General features: G+C 35.7%; 1 protein-coding gene across 9 annotated transcripts in view; it reads left to right on the plus strand.

The window, feature by feature from the left end:
* Window positions 1-27,208, plus strand: part of LCORL (ligand dependent nuclear receptor corepressor like) — a 79,108-nt gene that overhangs the window by 30,875 nt on the left and 21,025 nt on the right. For 5 of the 9 annotated variants that reach the window (XM_082759264.1, XM_082759266.1, XM_082759262.1 and 2 more), the window contains exons 3-6: window positions 1,238-1,317; window positions 1,563-1,692; window positions 10,954-11,208; window positions 20,854-20,944. In XM_082759264.1, coding sequence (XP_082615390.1) covers window positions 1,238-1,317; window positions 1,563-1,692; window positions 10,954-11,208; window positions 20,854-20,944 — 556 coding nt within the window. Of the gene's footprint in view, window positions 1-1,237; window positions 1,318-1,562; window positions 1,693-10,953; window positions 11,209-20,853; window positions 20,945-22,367; window positions 26,513-27,208 lie in introns of those variants that run through there. The other 4 variants (XM_082759268.1, XM_082759267.1, XM_082759270.1 and 1 more) reach the window with 4 other exon arrangements.

The raw sequence follows: 27,208 nt of genomic DNA on the forward strand, positions 1-27,208 counted from the left end.
ACCCCCTGCCCTTGGCTGCTAGCCAAGGTCAACGCACCACAGTATCTGGAAGCAAATAACCTCAGGAACCTCCCTAGCAGAACTGTACTTGTAATGCTGTGATTGAAGGGAAGATGAATTTGATATTAATAAGGAAAACAAATTTTTAAGCCATGAGTACATGAACTGGAAATGACTGGGATATAGGAAGATCTGTAGTTGATGTAGTTAATATTCTCCTGCCAAAATGACGCAGCCATGATCAAGACTCAAATGCAACTGGGGTGCTGCAGGAAAGGTACTGTTTATTATCTTGAGACCTTGGTCACCTGTGTTCAAGAAACGGGAGTTCAACTGGGAATAGTGCAGAGATGATGAGGGCTGAGTCTCATGAGAGACTTAGGTAGATTTGATTAGCATAGCAAAATGAGGTGTAAGGCAGGGGGAGGATAACATTCTCTATAAGTACATCAAAGTGCTGAATAGCCATGAGCAGTAACTGTTTAGATGTAAGAACAATGTTGCCACAGAAACAGATTGGAATAACTTGACATACGTAAATTTAAACAAGAAACTAGAATATTAATTTTAATTATTAAAGCAGTCTGCTTTGGAAAATTTGTAGTGATTGGTGGTTTGTTAAGAGTATGTGGTTGAAAACTAACTTTTTAAATGGAGCTTAATTACTTGATTAAACGAAGTAGATTGTATGTCTCCATCGAAACCTATTTAAGCCCTATGTTCCTTCAAGTCTAAAGTATGATGTCAGATGACTTTAAAATTCTCATTTTTATCAGAACAAATAAAGCATTACAAGTGAATGTAGGGTTTTGGTTCATTTGTAGTAATAGTATAAAATAGTCTAAATATGACACATTGCTCAAATAATGAGAGGACTGTATCTGAATTCCTAGCTTAGTTTGGTGTAGGCTTGCAGACTTTAAAAGGAATAATGACTGGGTTTCAGAGCATAATTTACTTCACTCAGATGCCTTCGGTAACTGATAAGTAATCAACTGAAATGTACGGGTTCGCTTTTCATTTTAAGGAAGATGCCCTCTGATTTGAAAGTTGAACCATAAGAGCCAGACTAGACTTAAGAAATAACTGAAGAATTGAATACTGTTGACTGCATTGTACCAATAAATGCATATTAGGTTACAATGGAACTTAGTTAAGAGAATTGTAGGATGTGTATTTTGTTCTCTGAATCCATTTTTACGTGTTTAAAACATCTAGCTTTTTTTCTTCTTTTAAGACTGTGAGCCAGAAGAGCTAACTGACTGGTCTATGGATGAGAAATGTTCCTTTTGTAATTTACACAAAGAAACAGTCAGTGTAAGTATGAACATGGTATCAAGCATGACTCTCCAACGCCTAATTTTTGGTATGAAAATAAGAATCTTTGCAAATAGGTTAGCTGAATTTTGCAAATAGGTTAATACTGCATTTTGACTTAAGATAGGTTAGTTATGATGGGAAGTAGTAAAAATCTCTTTAGTGGCTCAGTAACTTAATTGTATATTATACTATCAGTAGACTAACTTCTGAAAGATTTTTATAATCTTCCATGTATCTTCTAGGATCGTGCATCAATTATTGGTTCTTCACAGTCAACGCCTACAGAGGAACTATCATCTCAGGGCCAGTCCAACACTGATAAGATTGAATGCCAAGCAGAAAACTATCTAAATGCACTCTTTCGAAAGAAAGGTAATGAAAGCATGTCTTTTCTATTAATAGATGACATAAATCTAGCAGAATCAAATGATTTAGGGTTGACTTTGATTCTGAAGTAGTTTTTATTAATCTGCTGAGAATGCTGTCCTTCCTGTTTTATTCATTGGTTTTTTTCCCTAATCTTTTCCTTTAATTTTAGCAAATAAAGCACTAATTCTTTACTTGCTGTTGCTGTGAGTCTTGTTGCATTGTTTTTCTTTTAAATCTGTGTTCATTACCTTTTTCCTTTTCTAACTTTTTTCTATGCCAACTTGGGTTGCAGTTCTCTGGAATTTTTAAGTATTTAAGCACTTTCTGTCCCTAAACTGCTTTTACTCCTAGTTTTCAGGAGGCAAACTGTTGTAGGTGAGATAATGTGATTTACGGATTACAAAATAGGATTTGGGATTATTTTACATAGAAGTTGTGATTTCATATATATCCAAGCCAGTGTTTGAAGCTTCTTCTTAAAACAGTGTTAAGAAATTTTATTCTTCAACTACTGTCATTCTTTGGCACTTTTCAAGTTATAACAGCACACGAGTGACTGGCAGGTCAGCTTGGTTCATGTAGGTTATTTGCCATTAAGCTAGTCACTATTGATAGAGGCAAAATTACAAATTTTCTTCCTGAAGTTCCTGTGTAAAGAACATGAGTGCAGCTTTATTCATTGTGGGTTTCAGAAGTTTTTATTGGAGTCTAGTTGGTGTACTTGAATGTTGAAATAGGTGAGTGTGACAGGGTGACAGCCCTCTTGTACTCTGTCATAGTAGAACAAGTCACTCATATTCACTTCACACAGGAAGGGGGGGAAAAAAGGGAAGTTAACTTTCTCCTGCTTTACCTTGCTGTATCAGGAAGAGATTACAGTGCCTTTGAGCCTGGGATGGGTATAATCTCTTTCCATACAGGGCACATCTGTTCAGCCTACAGTTTACTTAAGGCTTTGAATGGAGTGCAGTACATATTTTGAGTCCATCTTCATTCCTTGTCTTTGCTTAAAACCACTTGTTTTCCATTTGAAATAAAACGTTGCCATCTCAGTGTTTATGAAACTTCTATTATATTTTGATTAAGGGGGTAGTTTCATGGCATCTCCCTAGGCAAGTATTATTAAATTCCTTCAATTTTCTACCTTCTCAGCTGTTTCCTTGGTCATGTGATGTACAGTGTTTTCCAACATTACCTGCTTTATGCTTTCTCTAGATAGAATCATAGAATATCCTGAGTTGGAGGGGACCCAAAAGGATCATTGAGTCCAATTTAAGGTTCCACACAGGACCACTCAAAAATCAGACTATTTCTGAGAGGGTTGTCCACGTGTCCTTTTAACTTTGGCAGGCTCGGTGCTATGACCACTGCCCTGGGGAGCCTGTCCCAGTGCCCGACCACCGTCTAGGTGCAGAACCTTTCCCTAACACCCAGCCTGACCCTCCCATGTCCCAGCTCCATGCCGTTCCCTCGGGTCCTGTCGCAGTTCCCAGAGAGCAGAGCTTAGCACCTGCCCCTGTGCTCCCCTTGTGAGGCTGCCATGAGGCCTCACCTCAGCTTGCTCTTCTCTGGGCTGGACAAACCAAGGGACCTCAGACACTCCTCATACATCTTTCCCTCTAGACCCTTCACTGTCTTTGCCCTCCCTTGTACGTTCTATAATAGCTTTGTATCCCCATAGAGATGCTGTCTTTTGATTCTCCTTGGGAGGAAATTTTATCATGAGAGAAGTGAAACTTGGTATGACTTCACCTTAGCAGAGTGAGTGACTTTTGTGAAGTTTCTCAGAAAAGCACTTGTTTTTTAGTATCTTTCTTATTTTTTTTGATTTGCCAGATCAGCTCAGTTTAAAAGGCTTTGTGTATTGAAAAACAAGTGGAAAAGCTTTCCTGGTTATCTTTGATTCTCTGATGGTCTTGTGCATTCTTTGGTAACTGATAGCGTGTTGAGGAATCTTCTAGGAATTTGCTGCAGTTCAGGTTCGGCAGAGTCTTGTAAATTGTTCAGATTATGGAAGAAAGAGAGGAACAAACTGTTCTTTGCAAAGGGCATGTAAAGCCAATTTCTGAGATACTAGTTTCTTTGTAAGAGCAAGCTGAAGAGTTTTTCTAGGAAAATCCCAAGTCTTAAAGAACTTTTGTAGGCTTTTGAGATCAGTTATCCCTGGGAGGGTGGGAAATCAAAACACTTGTAGTAACTGTTTAGCCTAAGGAACTTTTGTTACACTTGATAGTAAAGCAGATACTTTTTCATGGTCAAAGTACTGCGGAAGTCTTGGTTGGCTGCCTTTAAAACAGAAGTAATAGTTTCATTTTGTTTTGATTATAAACAATAGTAGTTTCATTTGTTTTGATTATAAACTTTTCAAGAGCATATAGTGTCTCTTACTGTCATGACCAGTGGAATTTCATTTGGGACATCTGTGAACAACTTCTAAGACAGAGCAAATTGAATTTTATTTATTGGTCTCATTATCCTTTTACTTTCAAAATATGCTAGTATGTGGTTGGATATCTTAATTTGCAAACTGTTGTTTTTTGGCACCAGTTCAGATGATCTCCAGACATGCAGGCATGTTATAAATGTTGTCCATAGCATGCAACCTGCAGGCATTCATTGATGAAGATGTCTGTAAAATCCCAAAGATGATAATTCTTCCCTTTTAAGAGTGATAAAATCACTGCCAAGATGAAAGAACAAAGTGTTAGCTTTTTATTAGGTAACTACTGTTGTGTCAGTGAAAGACAAATTTGGTAGACAGTTGTCTGTAAGGAAGTCCTATCCTTGGCAGGCACTTCAGTAAAGCCAAAATAGTTTTTGTTACCTGCTGTAGCCCCTGTTGAATTGATTGTTTAGTGTAAACAATTTATCTGAAATGCTTTCTTCCTAGGTATGACATCTCTCTTTGCCCAATGGGTGTTGTAAGTAGAGTAGACTCTTCACTTACGTAACATTAAAGTATCCGTTTTCTTTTGGCAAAGCAGCCATGAAGAAAAAATATAATGTGCTTTAAGAAACTCAGTTTTTTTCTTGATTTCAATATTACTTTTATTTTAATATTTCTTATATTTCACTACTTATTTCACTATTGCTTATGTTTCAATATATTTTCAATATTACTATGAATATTACAGAATGTGCTAATCTTTACATGGCAGAGATGTAGTTGCTCAAGAGCTTTATCAGACATTTTGATCATTGAATATTAATTATCTGGCTTTCTGATAATCCACATAATATGTTCCTGGAAGCTTGCTTTCTTTCACTATTACCTTAATATGAACTCTTAAACCAAAAGTCATGTACAATCGCAGCTGTGAATCAGGTTCTACCTTCAGGTCCTGATCCACCAGGACAGAAACCTGAAAATCTTTTTATAGAAATAAAGGAATTGAGGTAGAAAAATGGAGGGAGCGAAATAGTCAGGATGACTTGAATGACTTCAGTCTTCCTAGGTTCTATGGGTAGCTCTGTCAAGCTTCTTCAGTATCATATTTTTGACACCAAAGTAACTTCCTTTAAAGCTTAAAGTTTTCTCTTGTTTCTAGGTGTCTTGTGTTCTAAAATGTTTCCTTTCATAAGTATGTCTTTATACCATATAATTGCCTTTGCTTCTGAGTTCTCATTCTTTACTTAGTTGCATCTCAGGTGCAGAGATGTCAAGAGCTGGTTACACTTCTCAGACAGTATGTAGCATTTGGTAAACCCCATCTAGACTTGCACCTATAATCTCAGACTACCGAAAACCATCGAAATGTTCTTAAATATTCATTTAAAAAAAATTTTACTTTGAAGATGAGTTTTAATGTGTGTACTACTTAATCCAATACCTGCAGTTCCTTCTTAATAATTTTAAGAAATCTGATTTGTCTTTTCAAAATCTGGTATTATCTGATAAATTAGGTTAAGTACAAATGTAAGAATTGAGAACTGTCATAGCAAGAATGTCATACAAGTGTGCTGCGCAAGCTGCCTGTCCCTCAAGTTCATCAGGAAATAATGTTTAGCAGGATTTCAACTGCTTGCTGAAGGAAGTAAAATGTACAATGTGTTGATTGTCTGTCTGCCAGTGTTACTGTCTCCAGTAACTTGAATTTCCTGGTCATTTTCAACTTCATTTAAGTTTTTCAACTTCATTTATCCTCAGAGATATGAGGATACAAAGTAAATTGCCATTACAGTAGAGGAGGGAGTAACTTTGAATGTTTAAAAGAGCTGAAAACTAGAATAAACTTGGCCCTTATTCCTTCTGTTTGTTGATCAATTAAGCTGACTAAACTAATCATGAGGGGTAAATGGCTGTATTCTGTTTTTTTTAACCTGGTGATGATTGTACAATGAGCTGGACAAGTTTACATGTGGAACTAAGGATGCTGCTGGTACAGTTTGGCTATTAAGATGGGGTCATTCTAGAAAACATGCAGCCCCTTTGTTACAGGGAGAGGTGATACAGGAAATGCTGATAAGCAACCTCATATTCTTAGTTCCGCTGTTCACAGAACTGCGTTGTAAGGTACAAGGAGAGCTATGATTCCCTGATGATTTCAGCTGCCTTTTTGCACTGTATCAGAAGAGAAATTAAAGATTGTTGTCCCAATTCCCTTTTAAATGGAAAAATTACTATTTTTCAAGATGCAAAATGCTAATGTGGAACATAAGTTTGGGAGCTTTCAATTCCTCGTCCATTGTCCTGCCAAATACATGTGTAAGACTAAATTAGCTGTTAAATCATTTTTGCTTTTACAGTCTAATTCACAGAATAGTAAAACACATGGATTTGAATAGCTACAAGGTGGTATAGTACTTAAACTGAGGGAGTCTTAATCCTAAATGTGAGGTTTGAAAAAAAAAAAAAAATTGTTACAGTTAGTCATAATTGCATATCATCTTTACTGCTGCCTTTGCATACTGACTGGAATATTCCACAAGCAGAAAATACCAGGCTGTATCATAAGTGACACATTTGTATCTTAATATCAGGAGGATCTACAGTGATCTGAGAAGCACTAGAGGACCATCAGAGCTACCTATTACTCCAAATTCTTAGAAACTTTTGCTGGGTTTGAAGTGGTATGTATTTGCATACACAATCTATGGAGTAAATACAGCCGCCTTGTCATGTAAATTTTCTATCTGATAAATAGAAGCTTAAACAGATGCAGGCTTATAAATCTAGAACTTTAAACTAGCTGTAATCATTACTCCTAATAAAACATCTTAGAATAAAAACTTTTTTGTTCGTACGAAGTATATTTGGTGCCATCTGCTGATAATAATTAAGAAATTTTTGCTAGTGAGACTAAGCTCAGAGGTTTAACTTTCTTCCCACAAAATACATTAACAAGTCACACAAAGTTTGTAAAAGCCATTTAAAGATTTCCAATATGTAGTGAAACCTCACCACTGAACTTAAAATTACAGGTCTTAACATGTTTTCATTACATACAGTAATGCAGACACTGAATGTAAGCAATTACACTGTCATACACGTTAACCATGTACCCTGTTCTGATCACACAGTCTTATATTGATAAAACATACAAAGTTACATTTATATTTTATAGAAAAAAGTTAGACTATGGATATAGTGTACAAAAAGAAAATTATATATGAAAATATATCACTATCATTTGAATATCTATCATCTCTCATCTCTCCTCCGTTTTATTTGGATAGCTGTGGGAAATTACTTCTGACTTAAAATATTCTCAGTTAGTTCTTCCTAAAATTACAAGTTATGTATCCACATAAGCTTTGTTTCCATTAGAGAGGATGCAGTATTAATAAAAATGGATCAACAGCAGCTTTGTAATACCTCTGAGGAGGTTACTGAGAAGAGAGGATCAAACTCTTCTTAGTGGTGCATAGCAGGACAATGGAAGACAAATAGAAATGAGATGTTCTTGGTTGTATAAGGAGAGATGAGGATCAGCAAGCAGTTGAACAGGCTACCCAGAGAGATTGTATAGTCTCCATCCACAGAATTTTCAAGTCCCAGCTGGGTAGAGCTCAGAGCAGTCTGGTTTGATCCTAAAGGTGACCCTGCTTTGAGCATGCAGTCTTACTACAGACCTCCTAAGGTCCTTCCAATGTGAATTATGATTTAAGGGTGTGAGGATGTCATGCTATTTGCATTTTTAGCAGTTAAATTTAGACTAACTAGGGTCTAGCCTTGTAGACTGAATGAATATACATTAGCAGATAGAATACTGCAAATGTGCACCTGGAGCACATTTTTTAGATTGTGCTCCAAGGTGTTTTCTTCCATCTGATATTACCTTTTATAGTAAATTAACTTAAACAGTCAGTAGTTGTAGCAGTTATGAGAAATCTTACTGCATTTATTCTTCCATAGGGGGTATTTGGAAATAATTAAGAAAAAATAAGACTAATAAGATATATAAGAGCAAAAAATAAAATCTTTGTTATTCCAACTAGTTCAAAAGATGGTTTTGGTGCTAATGGAAAAGCAGACTTGTCAGGCAAATGTCTAAAAACAGTTCATGCTTGGATATTACCAGTGTGAAGACTCTGAAACAGAATAGGAAGAGAATAGAAACATGGTAGTTCTGGAAGAACTCTGTCTCAGTTACAATACTTAATGTTGATGATTAATAGGCAGATGCTTATTTCAGGCATTTGTGTTTTTTAGTTAATTATGGGTATACCCTGTGCTTCTGATCTCTTGGTTTTTAAAGGCACAGATTGTATCGGGATGTAAAGTAACTGTCTTTCCCATTTGGGCTCATAATCACCTCTTTTCCAATTTTCCAAAAGCCTTCAACAAAGGTTTTCTTGGCTGCATGCAGCAGACTAATTTCTCGTCTGTTATAGAGTGACCCTTCTTATATATCTGTTAAACTGGTGTTGTTGACATTACTTACACTTCATTGTATTTTAGTTTCTTGATTATTCACTGTAAGGTTTCTTTTTTTTTTTCTTTTAAGCTAAGTTTTTGATCAGTAACTTTCTTTGTTTGACGGTGGTGGAATCATAGCTTTAGGCAGATACTGTTCCTAGGTAACCCAATTTTCCAATTCTACATCCAAACTTCCCTTGTTCTTTTGTTACTGGTGTATATACACTAACGTTTTTACATCTGTTGCCTTGCTGCTTCAGTATCTTTTGTGAAGTTGTTTTCTCATGTGTCTCTAACTGTATGCCAGTTGGACACTTCATGGATTCATTATTCAGGAATCAGGAAATACCAATAAACAAATAATACCTGTGTCTGGATGTTACATGATGGGGAGAGATTTTTCTCTGCATGGATCATCCTGCATTTGAAATTTCACTTTGTGCCCCTCCTCCAGAAACTCCTATCAAGCTTTAGAAATTTTGGTAGCAATCTGGTTGAAGGAGTGTCAGAAGATAGGCCTTCAATCATAAGCAGACTTGTTTTTTATTCATGTCTTGCGTAAGGTCTCCTGAAGCCAAGACATCTAGCATATACTGAGTTTTTGAAAATGCTGGAGCTTTACCTTACCTAGTAACCAAAAGACATTATCAAGAAGCACCAGAACAGTGAGCTGCCTCAGCAGACCAGATATATGTATTTGTAATGTCTTGCAATACCTCCTTGTCGAAAATGAATTCTTCAAGGTGAATGTTTAAAAAATAAAAAAATAAAAAAAAAAATGAAACAAACAGAATCGTACATACATTCATCCTAAACTTGAGCAGTGTGCTTTGGTCCAATCTCAGTGATCATTCTTGCTGGTAGATGGATATAGCTTCATTGATATAAAATGCTCAAGCAAATACTGTGTGATCCACTCATCTATCTTCCAACAGTATATGCCTGAGTGAAATATTTGTGAGATCCAGTCCTTTCGGTTTCTCAGCTTCCAGGAGGACAAAACTCAGCTACTTGGCTTTTTTTATTTATTTATCTGTTCTGGACTGATATAAGTTCACTGGTAACTGCCACAATATCCTTTTGACATTGCTTTCAGGCAATCAGGAATGACCTAAAAGCTAATTCTTCACGTTCACAATTCCTTATTTTTAAGCTTTAAACCTCTGTCTGTTCTGATGAAATTTGTTTTGCTGATTACCTGTGAACTTGAGGATGGACAGTGGGTTAAGCAAAGCTTTGAAATGCGTATTTTTGTGTGTGTAGTGTCTAGGGAAAGAAAGAAGAGTGGAATAGGTACTACTACTGCCACATTAAGGAAGAACGTAAATATTGGAGTATGGACGATTGTGCTCATTTTTTTTGAACTGAAATATTGCAGTTTCTGGTATTGCATTGATCAGTAATACAGCTTACTCTGTAGTAGATTTCTTATGTAACTAAGCATAAAAATGTAATTTTTATTTGGTTTTGGCATTTGGAGGGATTTTATCATGGTAATTCACAAATGTAGTTTCAGCTTTGCTTGTCAGATAAACATTAATTTTTTTTGTCTAGCTGGCACATATTAAAGTTAAGTTATAGGGATCTCATGTTTGATCCTTGTACTCATTTTGTGCATTTAAAATAAAATGTTTTTTTCAATGGGATTGTTGTATGTATCCATGCACACGTGTCCTCACACACAGTGTGTATACAGTTTAGAACAGGAAATGTTCCTTCTGTCAAATGACTTCATTGTTAGCACTTTGACCTCTGAAGATTATTAATGCAAACAACTGAATTTTACAATACAAATTATATGGGAAATCTCAAGTTATATCACATCAGATTTGATGTTGAAACCTTGAATCTCAAATAGGCATGATGATTTAACATACATGTGAAACAACTCTTCTCTAAGGTTAACTTCTCAGAATTCCAACTGTTCTATATTATACAAAGGACTAATCTGTAGAACTGTAGTTTAAAAATAACTTGTTTTATTTGCTCTTTGAAAGTAACTCCTTGTATATTCATACTTCTATTTATCTTGCACTAAATATTCAGAAATATTTTCTAAACTGAAAGTTGTCTTAAAACAAAAATTCATCTGAATTACCAACAAACTCTGATTCTTGTACTTGCACTGTTTATCTTCCCATATAATCTGACTTATTCCATGATAGTGAAATTCCATGATAATTAAGTAAGGTAAAAATTGCTGATGGGCACTAAATGCACTCTTGCAAGTGACCAGTAAGGAATATTTATAAGAACAATTTAGGAGGGATCTTAATGTGTTCATTAAGTACAATGAATGGGTGCTGTGAGTTCATATGTGTATGTGGAATCTTTATTTAAAGAAAAGTATTTCAATTTGTTTTCTTAATACATCTGTTGCTTGTGTTGTTGTTTTTTATTCCTAGATCTTCCTCAGAACTGTGATCCTAACATTCCCCTAGTTGCTCAGGAATTAATGAAAAAAATGATCCGCCAGTTTGCGATTGAGTACATTTCAAAAAGTAGCAAAATTCAAGAGAACAGAAATGGTTCATCATTTGAACCAAGTATGATATGTAAAAGTATCCAAATGAACCAAACGGAAAACTCCCTTCAGGAAGAACAGGATAGCCCTCTAGACCTCACTGTGAATCGAACTCAAGAACAGAATACTCAGCAAGGTAAATATCCTCTATCTGCTTTTCTGTGTTTTGATGTCATTTACTACCTTATGTCTCTTCACTTATAAATAAATTGTTCTTGTCTGTGCCAAATAACTATATATTCTGTCTTTCCAAAGCAGTGCTCAGTACATGGAAAAAAAGAAAAAAGAAATTGTGTGCTTAAAAGAAGCCTTTCTAAAAGCATTTTTCTTATTGTGTGTTTGGTGATAAGTATCCTAATTTCTGGGTGCATGTTTTCAAGTAGCATGGGAATTTGTCAGTGTTGGAATACCAGCTCTTAAGTCAGTTCATCTGTGGTAACACAGATAACAGTGGCTCAAGATTTACTTATTTTCCTTTTTGAAGGAAAGGGCTGTTAAGCCTTCTGAGAAAAGAGAATTTACTGCAGTTTCAAAGAGCAAAGTTCATTCTGGCTGATTCTTTCAGTACTGATTAAAATGATGGAAGGATGAAGGATGAATTTTCTGAACTGATCTGTAATGATTAAGAGTTAAACACAACTTTATTCTTCAAGGCAAGGAAAGATATTTCATATTTGTAAATGATAATGAGAGATTTTTCATGCTTTATTCTTAAATACTGTTATCTGAAACTGATAATAAAAGCACAAGAGTGCTTTGGACTTCAAACCTAATTTGGAGTAGCAGCTATTTTCAGGGAGGATTGTGAATTTTTCGGGAAGGATTGTGAATGTTGTATAACTGTGAACACTGGCAAAATCAGCTCATCTTTGACAAATGCAAGGGTTCGTTTTAGTCCAACTATATTGCTCATCACAGAGAAGTGAACCTGTATCATACTAAAGTTAAAAGAAGATAGAACTGCAGAATTAAACTTTTAAAAGACTACATTTTTCATAATAGCTTTCATATGTTTGTACTTAATGATGCAGTCTTCAATTAGATGATGCATCATTTGGGGGAAAAAGATTTTGACCTTGCTAAATGTACCTGTTCTATGAAATTTAAGCAACTTTTTTTTTGACAATCACTAAGAAACTTTGAAGTTCTTGCTTTTATTCTGCGTGGTTAGCTAGTTCATGTCTAGATTTAGACATGAATTTATGCAGACTAAATACCTGGTGCAGATGAAATCCTGAGAAAATATCAATTGTGTGTTGACATGCCTCTGCTGTAGATGAATTACGGATTTCAGAGACTTACAATCTCTAGACTGAAGCTTTTTTTTTTCCCCCCCACTCCAAAGATGGTAAAAAGTATCGGCACTATAACCTGCTGCTTACTTCAACAGTTGGCTATAAAGAAGAACCAATTTTAACACTAACATATACATGAGGCTGTAAAGTCCCCAAAGACAGGTTCTGGGTCACTGAGCATAAATAAGTCTTAAAGGAATGAAAACGAAGGCTGAGGGTGAATGGGGCAATGGGGTAGGGTTAGGAAGAAAATTCTGCTGCTACAGTCACTCAGCTATTTTGAAGTACACTGATCTTTTCTCCAAAAAAGTTCATAGCATTTGAGGTATTTTTATCTTCCATGTCATCTGAATCTTATTGCTGTTTACCCTAATTATATAAGTATAAACAGGTATAATCTTGAACAAGCTTTTCAGCGGTACTTTAGGATGATTTAGTCTATACAACTAATATAATCCTGATCCTTAGGCACTGTTATGCAATTGATCATGGATTTCAGCTTTTAATTGCACTTTTTTTTTAATTGTCTAACACAGAACACTCAAGTCTCCAGACTGGAGGAAAAAAGCTGTATGTTCTTATTTGCTGCCTTTCTAGTAGTCTTTTAATTGTCTTGCACCTCTTAATCTATTACTTGCTTGTTGTAATTTCCAAGTGAAATGTCAGTAACAGTACAAAGTTCAAATCTGTATGTTTGATCTGTTGTTGGATCCTCGAAACTGATACCCTTTGAATTCAAATTCTCTCCTGTGAAGCAGGTAATGGCCTAAACATAAATACTTGAGGTTCATCTTTTTAATTAGGCAGGTGCTTTGTATTTACAATAGTCTCATTTAAAATGGCAGATCTAAATAATAAAAGCAGGTAGCCTCTTACCTGTACTATGGGAATGATTCTTGAACTACTTCAGAGGAAGTTTTAGGCTTTATTTTCCAGATCACAAGAAGCATTTTCTTGCACTGAGCTGATCCAAGCTAAGCACTAGTTCAATGCTGAGCAAAGGTTCTGCCACTGAAGACATCTGGATGATCTTATCTTCACCTCAGAAAGTTTTTTTTTTTTTTACCTTCCTTTGTTATCTCTAGGCTGTCTCTGAAGAACTCTCATAATAGTCAGGTTTGACACTAACAGTGCTGCATGTTGTCAAAACCCCTGCATGTTGGGTTTATGTGCCAGTTTTAGTAGTAGGAGGGCTTCAGGGGTGGCATCTGTAGGAAGAGGTTGGGGGTTGCTCTCTGCCAGGCACAGCCACTGCTGCACCAGACCCACCACAGGTTGAAGCAGCATGCAACAGCAAAGTTTGTGGCACCTCTCTGAGAACATGTAAGAGTGAAAATGCTGGAGGGGCAGAGTGAGAAACAGCCCTGCAAACACCTAGAGCGGAGGAGGAGGTGCTGCAGCAGGTGTTTCCCTGCAGCCTGTGGAGAGGACCACGAGGGAGCAAGTATTTCCCTGCAGTTCATGGAAGAGAGTGGCCTGGAGTAGATATCTGCACTGCAACCAGTGCACATCCCCACATCAGATCAGCTTGGCCTTTCCTGAAGGAAATGAGGCCTGTGAAGAGCCCGTACAAGCAGGGGAGAAATGAGAGGAGGAAAGCATCAGAGAGGAGACTGTAACCCATGTTTCAGGGGAAGAGGGGGAGTGGATTTGGGAGTGAAGGAGAGAAGTTGAGCCTGGGAACAGCTGGGGGGGTGTTCTATTGTTTTGTCTTCCTCATGTTACCCAAATCTATTAAAATCAGCAATAAATAAATTTTCTATAACTGAACTCCATTTTTACTGTGACAATACTTGGTGTCTGTCTTGACTCATGAGCTATTTCATCTTACTTCTTCCCTCCCCCCTCACTTCCTTCTGCCTGGCCTCCTGACAAAGGAGAAAAAGAGAGGCTGGATGTCTAGTTGCTGACCTAGGTCAACCCATCACAATCCTGGCACTGAATCATTCAGTAATGAGCATTTAAGCACAGACATGCAAGTACCTCTAGCTAACACCTGCCTCTGGTAGTGAAGTACCAGAATTACGCTGTGCTTTCTTCTGTAAGTGTGATAATTCCATTGCCACTTGCTAGTAAATAACTAGGCTCAGTTACTTACTTTTAACTGACAGTAAAGTGTCAGAAAAGACCTCCAAGATCAATAGTCTAACCATCACCCTACCACCACTATCACCCACTGAACTATGTCCCTAAGCACCACATCCAACCTTTGCTAAAACACCCCCAGGGATGGTGACTCCACTGCCTCCCTGGGCAACCCCTTCCACTGCCCGACTATGCTTTCTGAGAAGAAATTAGGAGAAATTTCCAACCTAAACTTCCCCTGTTTCAACTTGAGTATATTTGCTAGTATCCTACCATAAGAGGCTGATGCTTCCTAATGCTACCAAGGACTCAAAAAGAGTACACTGTAATTATATCACAAGAGAAAATTTGTTTTGCCTGCAATGTGCCTAACAAAAATAGGGTACGTGTATGTTTTTGGAAGCCAATAATAAAGCAGCATCTTCACAAAATAAAGTGTGGATTAAGAAACAGTCTTGGACTATCCTACAGCAATTTTAATTTTTTTGTGCAGCATTTTAGGGAGTGTATCCCAGCAGCAGCTGCTTCAATGTAGAGGTTTCTTCCTCTTAATAGATACAGAAGGATCCATCACCCTGAAGCTCATAAGGAGAGCGACGTGCAAAGAGGCAAAAGTACAAACTGTATAATTACATACTCTAAGGAGCTAGTTTAGCTGTACAATTTTTTGTTGACTGATAGGGTGTAAACATAGCACACACAAAAAAAAAAAAAAAGAATTTGCGTAATGCTTTTTCATGTCTCCTTGATTCATCATAGGTAGAAATTACTAGTAACTAATATCATAGATTGTCTTCTGTTTACTAGTAATTCCAGAGTTGGGTGACAATGAGTGTTGTTTTGCTGCACTGAAGTTCTTACAGCTATTCCATAGCTATATCGTTGTTGGTTATTCTTGAAGTAGGAAAAGTAAGGATAACCAGAGTAAAAATTTAGTTTGAATGATTTTAAACAGCGTTTTATTATGTAGTTTTCCTATATGCATGTGAAATCACCAAAATTTCCAACAAAACAATTCTTAGTTTTTGAGAAGTAACTAGTTTCATAACTTGAAAACCCTCCTTCAACTTAGTATGGCAACTGGACTCGCAACATGTATGGCTTCTTGGTTGCTACAATCAGGTGTATTGAAAAAAAAATTCAAATAAAATAATCCTTTACCATCTTTTTATTTTAATATACTATTCTCACTATACATAGTGGGGAAAATGCTATGTCCTTGAAGGTACACAAGCTATGTTTCAAAAAAATAAATCGTTTAATCTGCAAATATATTCAAGAAACGATTTGTTTAATAATTGTGTAAAAAGGTCATCCTTGGAACAGTGTCCAGGGTTTTCATAGAATCATTAAGGTTGGAAAAGACCTCCAAGATCATCTGGTCCAACTATCCCCTTACCGTCAGTATCACCCACTAAATCATGTCCCTAAAAACACCCCCAGGGATGGTGACTCCACCACCTTCCCTAGGCAACCTGTTCCAATGCCTGACTGCTCCTTCTGAAAAGAGTTTTGTTTCTTTGACTCCCAGTAGTGGAAAACAGACAAACTCCAAGCCATTTGCTCGCTCCTTCCTTCCTCAGTGGCAGAGAGAGGGAAATAAGACCAGAAACAAGAGCTTGTAAGTTCAGTTAAGGACAGGATGCTGACTTACTGCTTGCCATCATGGACAGTGACTCACTTTGGGAAAAGTTAATTTAAAATATTGCCTATTAAAATAAAAAGGCATTTTTCCCTCCCATGTTTTCTGAGAGGTGCCACCAGCTTGGCTGCTGGGCTCAGCTGTGTCTTGCAGTGGGTTCGTTGGAGCTGACTGGAATCAGCTGTGGTCAACCAGCATGGGGCAGCCCCTCTGCTGCCAGCACCTTGCCACATGCACCCACTGTATAGCCAATTTGGCAGTCCTTCATTTTACAAAATAACTGGTCAGCAAAAATTAGTCAAAATGGTAGTTAAAAAGTAATAAAAGACTTTGGAGTTACTGATAGTTTTCTAAAAACAGTGTCTCCATAAAAATAGACAGTGAAGGGCAAGGCATCATCAAGAAAGGTGTTAGAGACAAGGCAGTGTCATTTTGTTCCTATTTAAAGATATATTGAGGTTTGCCACAGTATGATGGATAAGGCAAAGGAATAATTGTTATTTACCAAATCTAAAAATATAAGAACTAGGCAGGGTTTGCTGAAACATTTTAAAAGGAAAGTAAAAAAAAAAAAAAAAAGGTAAGGGGTTTCTTTTACACAGTGAATTATGAACATCTGGAACTGTTAAGACAGGAGGTGGTAGAGCAGGACAGTGGCAGTGGGTTCAAAAAAGGCCTCTCATAACTTCCCAGTTAACAGAACCAAGGCCAGATAGTAAAGACAGCAGTCAGGGGGAGAGACCTCTGGGTTCTGTGATCCATTGGCATCTGCTGGGAGAGCAGGAGAGGAACGAGCTGCGGGTGGTGGCCAGGCTGATGTGCTCTCCCTTGCTAGGAGTGGAGTTTCTGCAGTGACTGGAGTCAGAGGACTGAGTAGAGTAGATACCTGACCTAGCCAGGCAGTGAAAGATTTACTGAAAACCAGAAAATGACGTTTGCTAGAATCAATATTGAAATACCAATTGTAGGAACTCAGGTATCTGATACAGACTAATTTTTTCTCTGTTCTCTAACCTTGCTCGTCTGGTGGAGGTTCACTTTATTGTGGTCCTATTTATTCTGAAGATGTTTTAGCTTAGTTGTACCTTGGTATTGTTGTACCTGGTGATGTGGTGCTGAGCAGTCAGGTCCAGAGGTCAAGCCATTTCTTTGAAATTCAGAATCATTAGATTGCAGCAGAAAGAATTCCATTAGAAGGTCACGAGGAGCAGACCTGAAAAACTTGTAATAACTTTTTTATATTAACCAGTATTTCAGAGTATCTGTTTATGAAGGCTATTTTTGTAAAAGTCATGGTTTCAGATGAAGAGTGCAACCAATTCCATGGCTCTAATTAGACCCACATTATATAGAGTTTTTTCTGCTCCTGATGTTATTCACTTCCTTTCCAGAATTTTTGCCTAAATCATCTGGTTTGAGTGATTTGATAGAAATAATAGGAGTGCTGGTTTGGTTTTAAAAGAACTGTTCCTACCTTGGAAGTAATGGAGGTTTGTTGTCCGCCTGTACAATCTGTTTTTTGTTCCCTAGTGCTATAAAACTGTATGATTTGGGTCCTATATTAGGGCAGGAGCTGAAGGATGAGTTGTAACTGCTCTATTCTGTGCCTTTACAATAAGGTGCCCAGGGGACAAGCATGATCGCAAGGGGTACTGCTGTTCAAACAGATTTCTGTTTGTCATGCAGGAGATATGTACATAAAATTACTAGACTGTGTGAACGTCCTATTACAACAGAAATTTTGTTAGGCTGAGAAATCAGTCTTACAAAAACCAATACCTGGATAAATTAATGCCCTCATTACATACAAAGGATACCAAAAGATCATACTTAACTGGGTAAGTGTATGCACAAGGTGTGTAAGTGTAGCAGAGGAAGCATTAGAATGCTTTGTAACTGTATGCAGGACAGAAATGTATTGCTGTACCCACAGAAGCAGGGCTTCTTTTGAAAATCCTGGCTTGGAGATGTGGTTAGACACATGTTTATTTGCATCTCGTTATAGGTAGTTGGCTCTGTAAACTTCTGGTCTTGTACCTAACCAAAATGAAGATCTCTACTGTTTATATATACATATGTTCGTTTCATCTCATTTAGTCTTAAAATTTATTGCCAGTGCTCTTGCATTCCTACCAATTGGAGGTGCTCCTTCATCATAATTTATTTTACTGTAAAGCAGAAAGATCCACCAACAGTAGGATCATTTTAATGAAACTTTCTGACCTATCAGCACCTCCTGCATCAGATTGTTTTTATTTGTTTGACTGAAATCACTGAAGAAAAGCCTGGTCTGTGGTGACTTTATCTGCTATTTTGTATGGATATCAAATCTCTCTCATGCTTCTCTTTCACTCTTGTTTCTGAGGATCACCTTCCCATAGAACATTGGTTTCACGGAAGAGTCATATGTATACTTAATAAATGCATTTGCTGTGTTGAACGTTCAGCTGTCTTGAATCTGAAATAGTTACTCCATTCTGCTTACCTTTTAGAGGCCCAAAATGTATTTAATTTCATGTCTCAGTAGTCTGTATTTTCAGTGCTGTCCTCTTTTTAGTCATTTTTTCAGTTTGTCAAACTGAAAAATATAAAAATATATGTCAAACTGGTTTATATTGTCAAAGCCAATTCTGAAAGACTGGAGATAAAAATTATTTGGTTTGTTTAGATTTCATTGTGGAATCTTATGAGAGATCTTGTTAGCTTCAATTCCTTTGTGGAGTGGTTAGAAAGAGCCATTCCTGTTGGTTCTCTTGATATTCTAATGTCTTTAGCAAAACTCTCTATTTCAAAGTTATAGATTAATTTGGTTTTCAACAGTGTTTCTCAAAATGGGTTTTCATTTACGTGTTTTTGTTTTGTTTTAATCTATTCTTGATGTTCTTTTGTTGTTAGAAGTCACATAATAGTGGTCTACCTAATGATTAGCTTTTACAACTTGATGTGTTTGAACTTTGAGGTAGTTTTCTGAGGTATTTTTTCCAGTGACTTCGTCCAGTTATCTCTTCTAAACATTTCTATGTCACGGTGCCTGTGAATATCAACCGAAGGTGGAGAAACTATTCTGAAAGAGAACACACAAACCCTTAAAGGGTAACATAGTTTATATCGCTAATGAAGTACGACAGATGAAATCTGTCTGTTGCACAGGAGTCAGGGTCATTACAAGTATTCAGGATTTTTAACAGCTGGGTATTCCGTCTGGATATTCCTTGCAGAATAATTCTGTAGCGATTTTATCTGGCTTTTCCTTCTGGAATATTACTGCTTCAGAAAGCTTGATTAGCATTAACTAGTCCTTCCTTTAACTTCCTTAGGGTTTAAGGAAGACTTTGAAAGGAACAAGTTTAGGAGAAAAGGAGCATCTTTGACAAGTGGTGTATCTATAAATACACTTAATATTATTACATTGGCCTACAATGTTAATTTTTCTCTCTTTACTCTTCTTCCAACATAAAATAGTTGGGCAACTAACACTAAAATACATTTCTTTGCAATATTGGAATAAAGCAGAGTTAACCTAACAATTATTCTGAATTTACATTTGAGTTTTGGCATTCGGAAAATCCAACCAATGCTTCATGTCTTCAATCAAAGGCTGTAGGAAAACATATAAAATTGATTGATGTTTTGCAGATAATACATGATAATGTGTTGCAAATAATACATGATAACATAAAAATGATACGACTGTATAAAGGCCTAACATAAGATTGCTTGTAGAGTTGAATGTTGAGCTACATGTTGAAACTCAAGGATTCTTATAACACAAGCATACAAAACAGCCCAAGTTTGAAACAGAAAACCAAGAAAAAAAGGTATGAAATTAAATATGTTCAGGCAATTTATCTATAAATTAAATGTGATTTTAAAAAATATAAACCAAAAAAATCTCAACACTAACTGGAAGGAAAGTGTCAGGCACTAAAGAGGTTTGCTAATTTTCAATGTTTGTAAATATTGATTTGAAACAAAATATGGCTATTTCAAAAATTCATAGATTTCAACATCCAGTTATAAATGTTGAATATAACATTTGCTGGTGACTGAACAGAGTGAACTCCCACCCTAGTTTAGGTCTTTTTCATTCTTTAGTTACGTCAATTACTTCTGTGTGGGGAAAGCAGGGGGAGTATGTATAAACAAACTGTTAGTAATGTTTATGCTGTTTAATGACATAGGTCACATACACTGAAAACACTATGGGCTTGAGCTCTCTTCCCATTATTGGGGTACTACTATTCCTTTCTCATCCAGTAACCTGATCTGATCTCATAGCTGACTCTGCTCAGAGCAGAAGGTTGGTCCAGAGACCTCTTGAGGACCATTCTAGTCTAAATTATCCTGTAAGTCTGTGATTTAGTTATGTCCATTTTAACTTCATTATCAGATTCGTTTGTTTACAGTATGTTTGTACAATAATACGAAGTACATTGCTCTGGTTGCCTTAAAAGTAAACTGTGCAGTATCCATGCATACATGATTTTTAGGAAAACAGACGTTGCTGTTTAAGACATTCTTCTTTTAAATTTCATGATTTTGTCAGGGGTTCTTGAGTTTTCTTAATTTTAGACAATTTTGTTATAAATCAGATAAAATCATTTGCAGACAGCTGATATTGTTAAAGGAATAAGATGCCAGAAATTTACAAGGTAAATTTAACTGCTTCAAAACTGTGCCATAGCTACAACACAATTGCTGACAAAATGTCTGAGGTCATCCTTAAACAACTGCTATCATCACTACTCATTCTTTGCAGGGGATGGAGTGCTAGATCTCTCTACAAAGAAAAGCGCAAGGTTGGAAGAACCCAAATATGATCCATTGTGTTCTGAAAACTCGGTGTCTGGGTAAGCAACGTTTAGGACTCTCTTCGGCTTATGTAAAAGAAAATCGGGGGTTTCTCTTACTTCTCTGAAGTCAGGTTTTATGTTCATAACATATTTGTATATACTGACACACACGTGTGGTTTATATTTTGCTTTCAAAAGAATTTGTGTCACTCATAAGTGTGTGTCTATGTATATATCATATGTTTCATTTGTCTTTTTCCTTTTTTTCTGTTTAAAGAAAAGTTATCAGAACAATCACCAAACTTTAGTTCATGTTACTAAAAATGAACTGAAAATTGATTTTGTAACACAATAAAAGCAGTAGGACAGTAGAAGAGAATGCAAATATATTCTTTCAGAGTTTACTTAGGAAACTTCAATTTTTGACAAAAATTACCATGTTAATATTTAGATTTAAAATATTCTTCAACTAACATGAACAATTAAATGACTGTTATCTATAATACTCCTTAATATGAGAGAGAGAAAGCGCGCGAGAGAGAGAGCTCTTAATCATCATACTTATACTTACATCATGGTTCTGGCTATGGTGTGTGGTGGCAAATAGTTAAATTTCTTTATTCAGCAAGAAAAATGTTGTTGCATCTGCTGAAAGCTACCACAAAGCTAGTGAAACGCATTGTTTTGTTGGATTTCGTTATGATTTTGGCATCCTCCCATCCACTAGCCATAGCAGGACCCTTTTTGTCACCTGTACGTCTTACAAAATAACTTCTTACCAATAGGAGTCCAATAGCAGTATTTGTTGGATGATGTAAAGTTGCATTTTATTAATTTGCTGATATGAAGAAGTTTAAAAATTAATATGACTTTGTAATTAGAAAGCTGTAAATAGTGGCTAGAAGTTTTTAAACGTGTGTTTTATTTTGCCAAAATGGACTTGATTGTTAACTACAGCTCTTTACCTTATGGTTGTAGAAAACCTAGTTTTGTGTAAGTCTGGGATGGTTGTGTGTAGTTATGTACTTATTGCTGCAAATTTTCTATGAGGGGGTTGACTCTTTTATTACTTGTTTAGCGGTAACGTCACGTTTCTACTAACAAAAACTCCTTCAGGATTTGGGTATTTAATGGAACGTTAATTGTATAATTAAAATTATAACAGTGTTGCTCTGCAAGCATGTGAACAAGGGAATATAGCAAGCACATGAGAATATTATCGAATACTGAGCTAGGATATAAAGTTCTTGGAAGGGCTGCTGTAGAAGCCACCGTATGATTTTTGACGCACTGTCCTACCAGAACTGTAACATTTTGCTAGGATAATCATTTAACTACCACATCTCAAAGGCTTAAAAGTATCAGAAGCAGTGATGTTACCGAAGCAAGGAGTATAATAAAGGAGTGGACCCTTCCCTTCCATAGCTGTGTGAGAGTCTCTCATACATCAGTTTACCATCGTTTCATTCCATCCATCCAGGAGACTACACAGACACAGAGAGGACTATGTGGAAAGAAGTGCTGAGTTTGCAGATGGTTTGCTCTCAAAAGCTTTGAAAGACATTCAGTCTGGAGCACTGGACATAAATAAAGCAGGCATACTTTATGGCATACCTCAAAAAACTTTACTTCTCCACTTAGAAGCCTTACCAGCAGGAAAGCCTGCACCTTTTAAAAACAAAACTCGAGATTTCAATGATAGTTATTCATTTAAAGACAGTAAAGAAACTTGTGCAGTCCTACAAAAAGTAGCCTTGTGGGCAAGAGCTCAAGCAGAGCGCACAGAAAAAAGTAAACTCAGTCTACTTGAAACCTCAGAATTAAAATTCCCAACAGCTTCCAGTTACCTCCACCAGTTAACTCTACAGAGAATGGTCACACAATTTAAAGAAAAAAGTGAAAATCTACAATATGAAACTACAAGTCCTACTGTACAATTAAAAATTCCTCAGCTAAGAATAAGTTCTGTGTCCAAACCACAGTCTGATACTGCTGGTCTTCTGGATGTTATGTACCACGTTTCTAAAACCTCCTCAGTCTTAGAAGGATCAGCTCTTCAAAAATTGAAAAATATACTCCCTAAACAGAACAAAATTGAATGTTCTGGACCTGTAACTCACTCAAGTGTTGATTCCTACTTTCTGCATGGGGACCTCTCTCCTTTGTGTCTTAATGCTAAGAATGGGACAGTAGATGGAACCTCAGAAAATACAGAAGATAGTTTGGATCGTAAAGATAATAAGCAGCCAAGAAAAAAACGTGGCCGCTATCGGCAGTACGATCATGAAATAATGGAAGAAGCAATTGCAATGGTAATGAGTGGGAAAATGAGTGTTTCCAAAGCACAAGGAATTTATGGGGTACCTCACAGCACTTTAGAATATAAAGTAAAAGAAAGATCTGGAACATTGAAGACTCCGCCGAAGAAGAAACTCCGATTACCAGATACTGGCTTATTTAATATGACAGATTCAGGGACTGGCAGCTGCAAAAATAGTAGCAAGCCTGTGTAGAATAATTGTTAGCAAATTGTTTTGTGTGTGTGTGTATGTATGTCTGTATACACACACTGTGTGAGAAATACATATGTTCACTCTGACAGAAGACGTGAAATTATACAGTTCAAAAACCACATACATGCCTTTTGAAAAATAGTTTTATTCAGGGTTTTCACTGTGGACAGAATTATAGAGTTGCTCACTTAATTCTGATAGTGTGTATTTAATATAATCCTTGTATAAATAGGTGAAAAGATTCAGGTTTTATTTAGTAGTCAATAGCATAAAGATGTTTTGGGAAAACAAGTATTTGTCATGTGAAACATAATTTTTAATTGGTGAAAAACCACTCTACCCATTCAACAAACCATCTTATTACGGAAATACACGAACAATGGTTAGCAAACTTCTAAACTTCACAGAATACTTGCAATAAATTGTAAGTAACTCAGATTATACAAATGCAAGGGATTTTTTAAAAAGCTAGTTCCTTAAAAGAAAGTGAATTTGTGAAGTATTAGTAGGATATAGTACATTCTGTGAAAGAAAAAAACTTCATCGTTACTTAAATATCCAATACAAGTAAAAAATAAACATTTCATTACTAAAAATGTGTGTTAGCAGGCATAAACTGCATTTTTTATCATTTTAAGACAATTTTGTTGGTGGTTTAGAAAGAAATTGGTGTTTACAAAGTGTACACTTATGAAACCTGAGAAATTACTGTAGTTATAGAATTATTAAATATGAAATAAGATGGAATACTAAGAGCATAAAATAATTTAAACTTAAACCTAATTTTCCTTTTTAGTTTGAAAAATAAGGTGACTTGTAAGGTTTAAAAAGAAGGTTGGAATGCAACTTAGAGCATGTTCATAATGTGCACAGAATGAGCTTGAGAATGGCGTTTTGTTTTGTTGTTCTTTTTTTTGTTTAAACGTGCTGGTTAGTTGACGTTATGACTACTTAAAATTTATTTAAGGATTGTGTCACACTCCTATTGAAAAACCTCACTGTAACTGTAATGTATTTGCTGCTGTGACATTTCAAAACATTTTCAGTTTATCAAAATGAATACCAAGTTACATTATCATTTTGCTAATAACCAAATTTGCAGTTCAGGGTCTTGATAGAAATACAAATATTGAACAGTGAAGCTGTTTTGAACGTTCAATAGTATAAATTCTTTATAAATTTGGTAGTTAGAAGCTAGACAGTTCACTTTAAATAGGTAACTTTTAATAGAATTTAAGGGAGACCAATTACCTTCATATTGCAGTTTTTAAATGAATTTCAAAGTATTCACATTGAACTTTATATCATACTTAATTTTTTCATGGAATATCACAAAGAACGTGTCTACATACGAAGAATGGGGGCTTGCTTCATGCGTTTGATACAGAACATCAATGCCCTTTTCCTCTCAAAATATAATCACTTCTGTATGCATCTAATTTGGGATAGAAAAAGACTTCTCTCCAACTTTTATACATTTGTTGCACGTGCATACATTGTCAATTTTTTTCCCACTTAAATTTGCCTGTGTATAGGTTAATTATAAAAACTGAAAGGGGACATTAGATACATATGGGCCACATCAGGTAACTTGATTTCTAGATAAACTTGCCATTAAAGTCAGCAGAGAGCATACTTGCAATATTGATGGCAAAATCTAGCCCATATTTATTAACCTTATTAAAAAATAACAACTTACATTTTAAAATACAATAATGTTCCTTAAGTGAAGCTGCACAAACAGTGTATCACTTCTTTGGTCTCTCAGATCTATACTGAATCTTCTTCAGTGACTAAGGTTTACTTGCATATTACAAAATGAATCCTTTTTTACACAGAACTGTACCCGATAACAAGGAGGTTACAAAACAGCAAGTGTCAGGGTCATCTTTCCTTTTAAAAGAATTAAGCCATATTTTGTGAGGGCCAGAAGGATTAAATTCTTAATGCATCCCCACTGGAAAGTGAAGTTGAAAAAACCCTTAAACGTTTCAAGATCTGTCTTTATACAGTTTTACTTGCAAAAATTTGGGGCTTCAATACTTTGCCTAATATTTGTACCATACTGGTGTTTTCTACTCCTCAGACAATATTATAAATTTGAATCTGAAGTTTATATTGAAGGCAAGTTACAGTACTCTTTTTATATCATTTAAAAGATGACCTGACCAAAAAAATAACAGGATTCATAATATCAGGGATCATTTTACTATTGACTTAACAGTACTCAGTAGTTTTGTATGTAATATTATAATTAATTTTCAACATTTTAGTACTTGTATTTATTTTTTGGTCAGAAATAGTATATTAAAATATTTTTTGATAGTTTATAGATGATACTCAACCTGTAAGTGTTTAAAGGAACAGAATTATTTGTTTCTAATTATTAGGCTAACCTTTGATTACACAACTAAGGAAAGGCAGGGAAATGTGTAGATTCTCCTTCCCCAACCCCTATGTACTCCATTAAATGTCATTTAAATTACACACTTTGAACTGTTTTATAAATTCAGTTACCAGTCACTACTTAGTAATTGACATTTTCTGAAAATCCATGTTTCAGCAGAATTTTAAATGAAGGCGAAAGCAAGCCCTACATGCTTTCTACTTATTTGAATGTTTCTCAAGTATTTTATATTAAAAAACAGTGCCTCTGTTTTTAGAACTACTGCTCAGTAAAGCTGTTTAAACCATTTCTGGTAGCTAATGACAATTTTATATTAAATTGTATATTAACTTTAGTGAGACTGATTTTTTAGTTGTTTACAGTACAAATACTTGTATTTGTTTTTTAATTGCAGTATTTCCATTGTCGCAGTAATTTAGTAAAACTCTGTGGCTGCCTTGATTTTTGACAGATTTTTGTTAACAACTGATTTTTAGGCAATTAGTTATATTTATGCATAAATCAATTGCACTATAATTCATGAATTATTTATTACAATATTTTCTAATGAATTCCATGTATTTGTCTTGTGTTGTAAATGTACTGTAATTCTGTTTCTTCTTTGTGTTGTTATATTCCTAAATCTGATTGTATGAATTTAATTGTTTAGTTAACGTGTTTCTACGTTGTAATTTGTAGTAAAGCACTTCAATGCTTTTGCACATAAATTTACAACACTGATGTGTGATTGATTTGCTCATTCAGTAAAAAAAAAAAAAGAAAAAGAAAAAGAAAAGAAACACAAAACCTGTACACTGACTCATTTGACTTACTCCTGAGGCACATATTTAACAGGGGCATTAGATCAAGACCTGTACAAATTAAGCATTTAATGACTAATTTACTATGAGAATTTTATATAGCAGAGATCATAGCTTTAAGGAAGGGTGGTTGCTTAGAATTGAAATATTACTCATAAATGAGAGGAAATTCGGAATACAACACTATGTAGATATAGAATTAGTTTGCAATTAAAATTATCAAAAGCTATATGGGTGCTTAAATGGAACCAAATATTCATTTTACTAATACTATTGTGGATAAAATACAGCTTTTGGGGAGAGATTTATTTACTTAGGAAGTTCTGTGAGTACAAATTGATAGTTCCATCAGAGTTCTATGCAGTCCATACAAGTACCTGCAGATGTGTTCTGTTCCCAGTTCTGCTTCTCTGCTCAGTCTTCAGCGACACTGCTAGGTCGGTCCAACAGGGACAGAACTTTAGGGAAGGAGATCTTTTGGGAGTCCCCTCATAAGAACACTTTCCTGAGAATTTTCCGGATTTGAGAATAAATATTTGCCTATATCTAAAATAATATGCTGAAGGGCTAGTTTTTAACCTTACCAAATCTCTGCCTTTGT

Source organism: Aythya marila (genome assembly GCF_965140915.1).
Source record: "Aythya marila genome assembly, chromosome: 4".
NCBI classification, from domain to species: Eukaryota; Metazoa; Chordata; class Aves; order Anseriformes; family Anatidae; genus Aythya; species Aythya marila.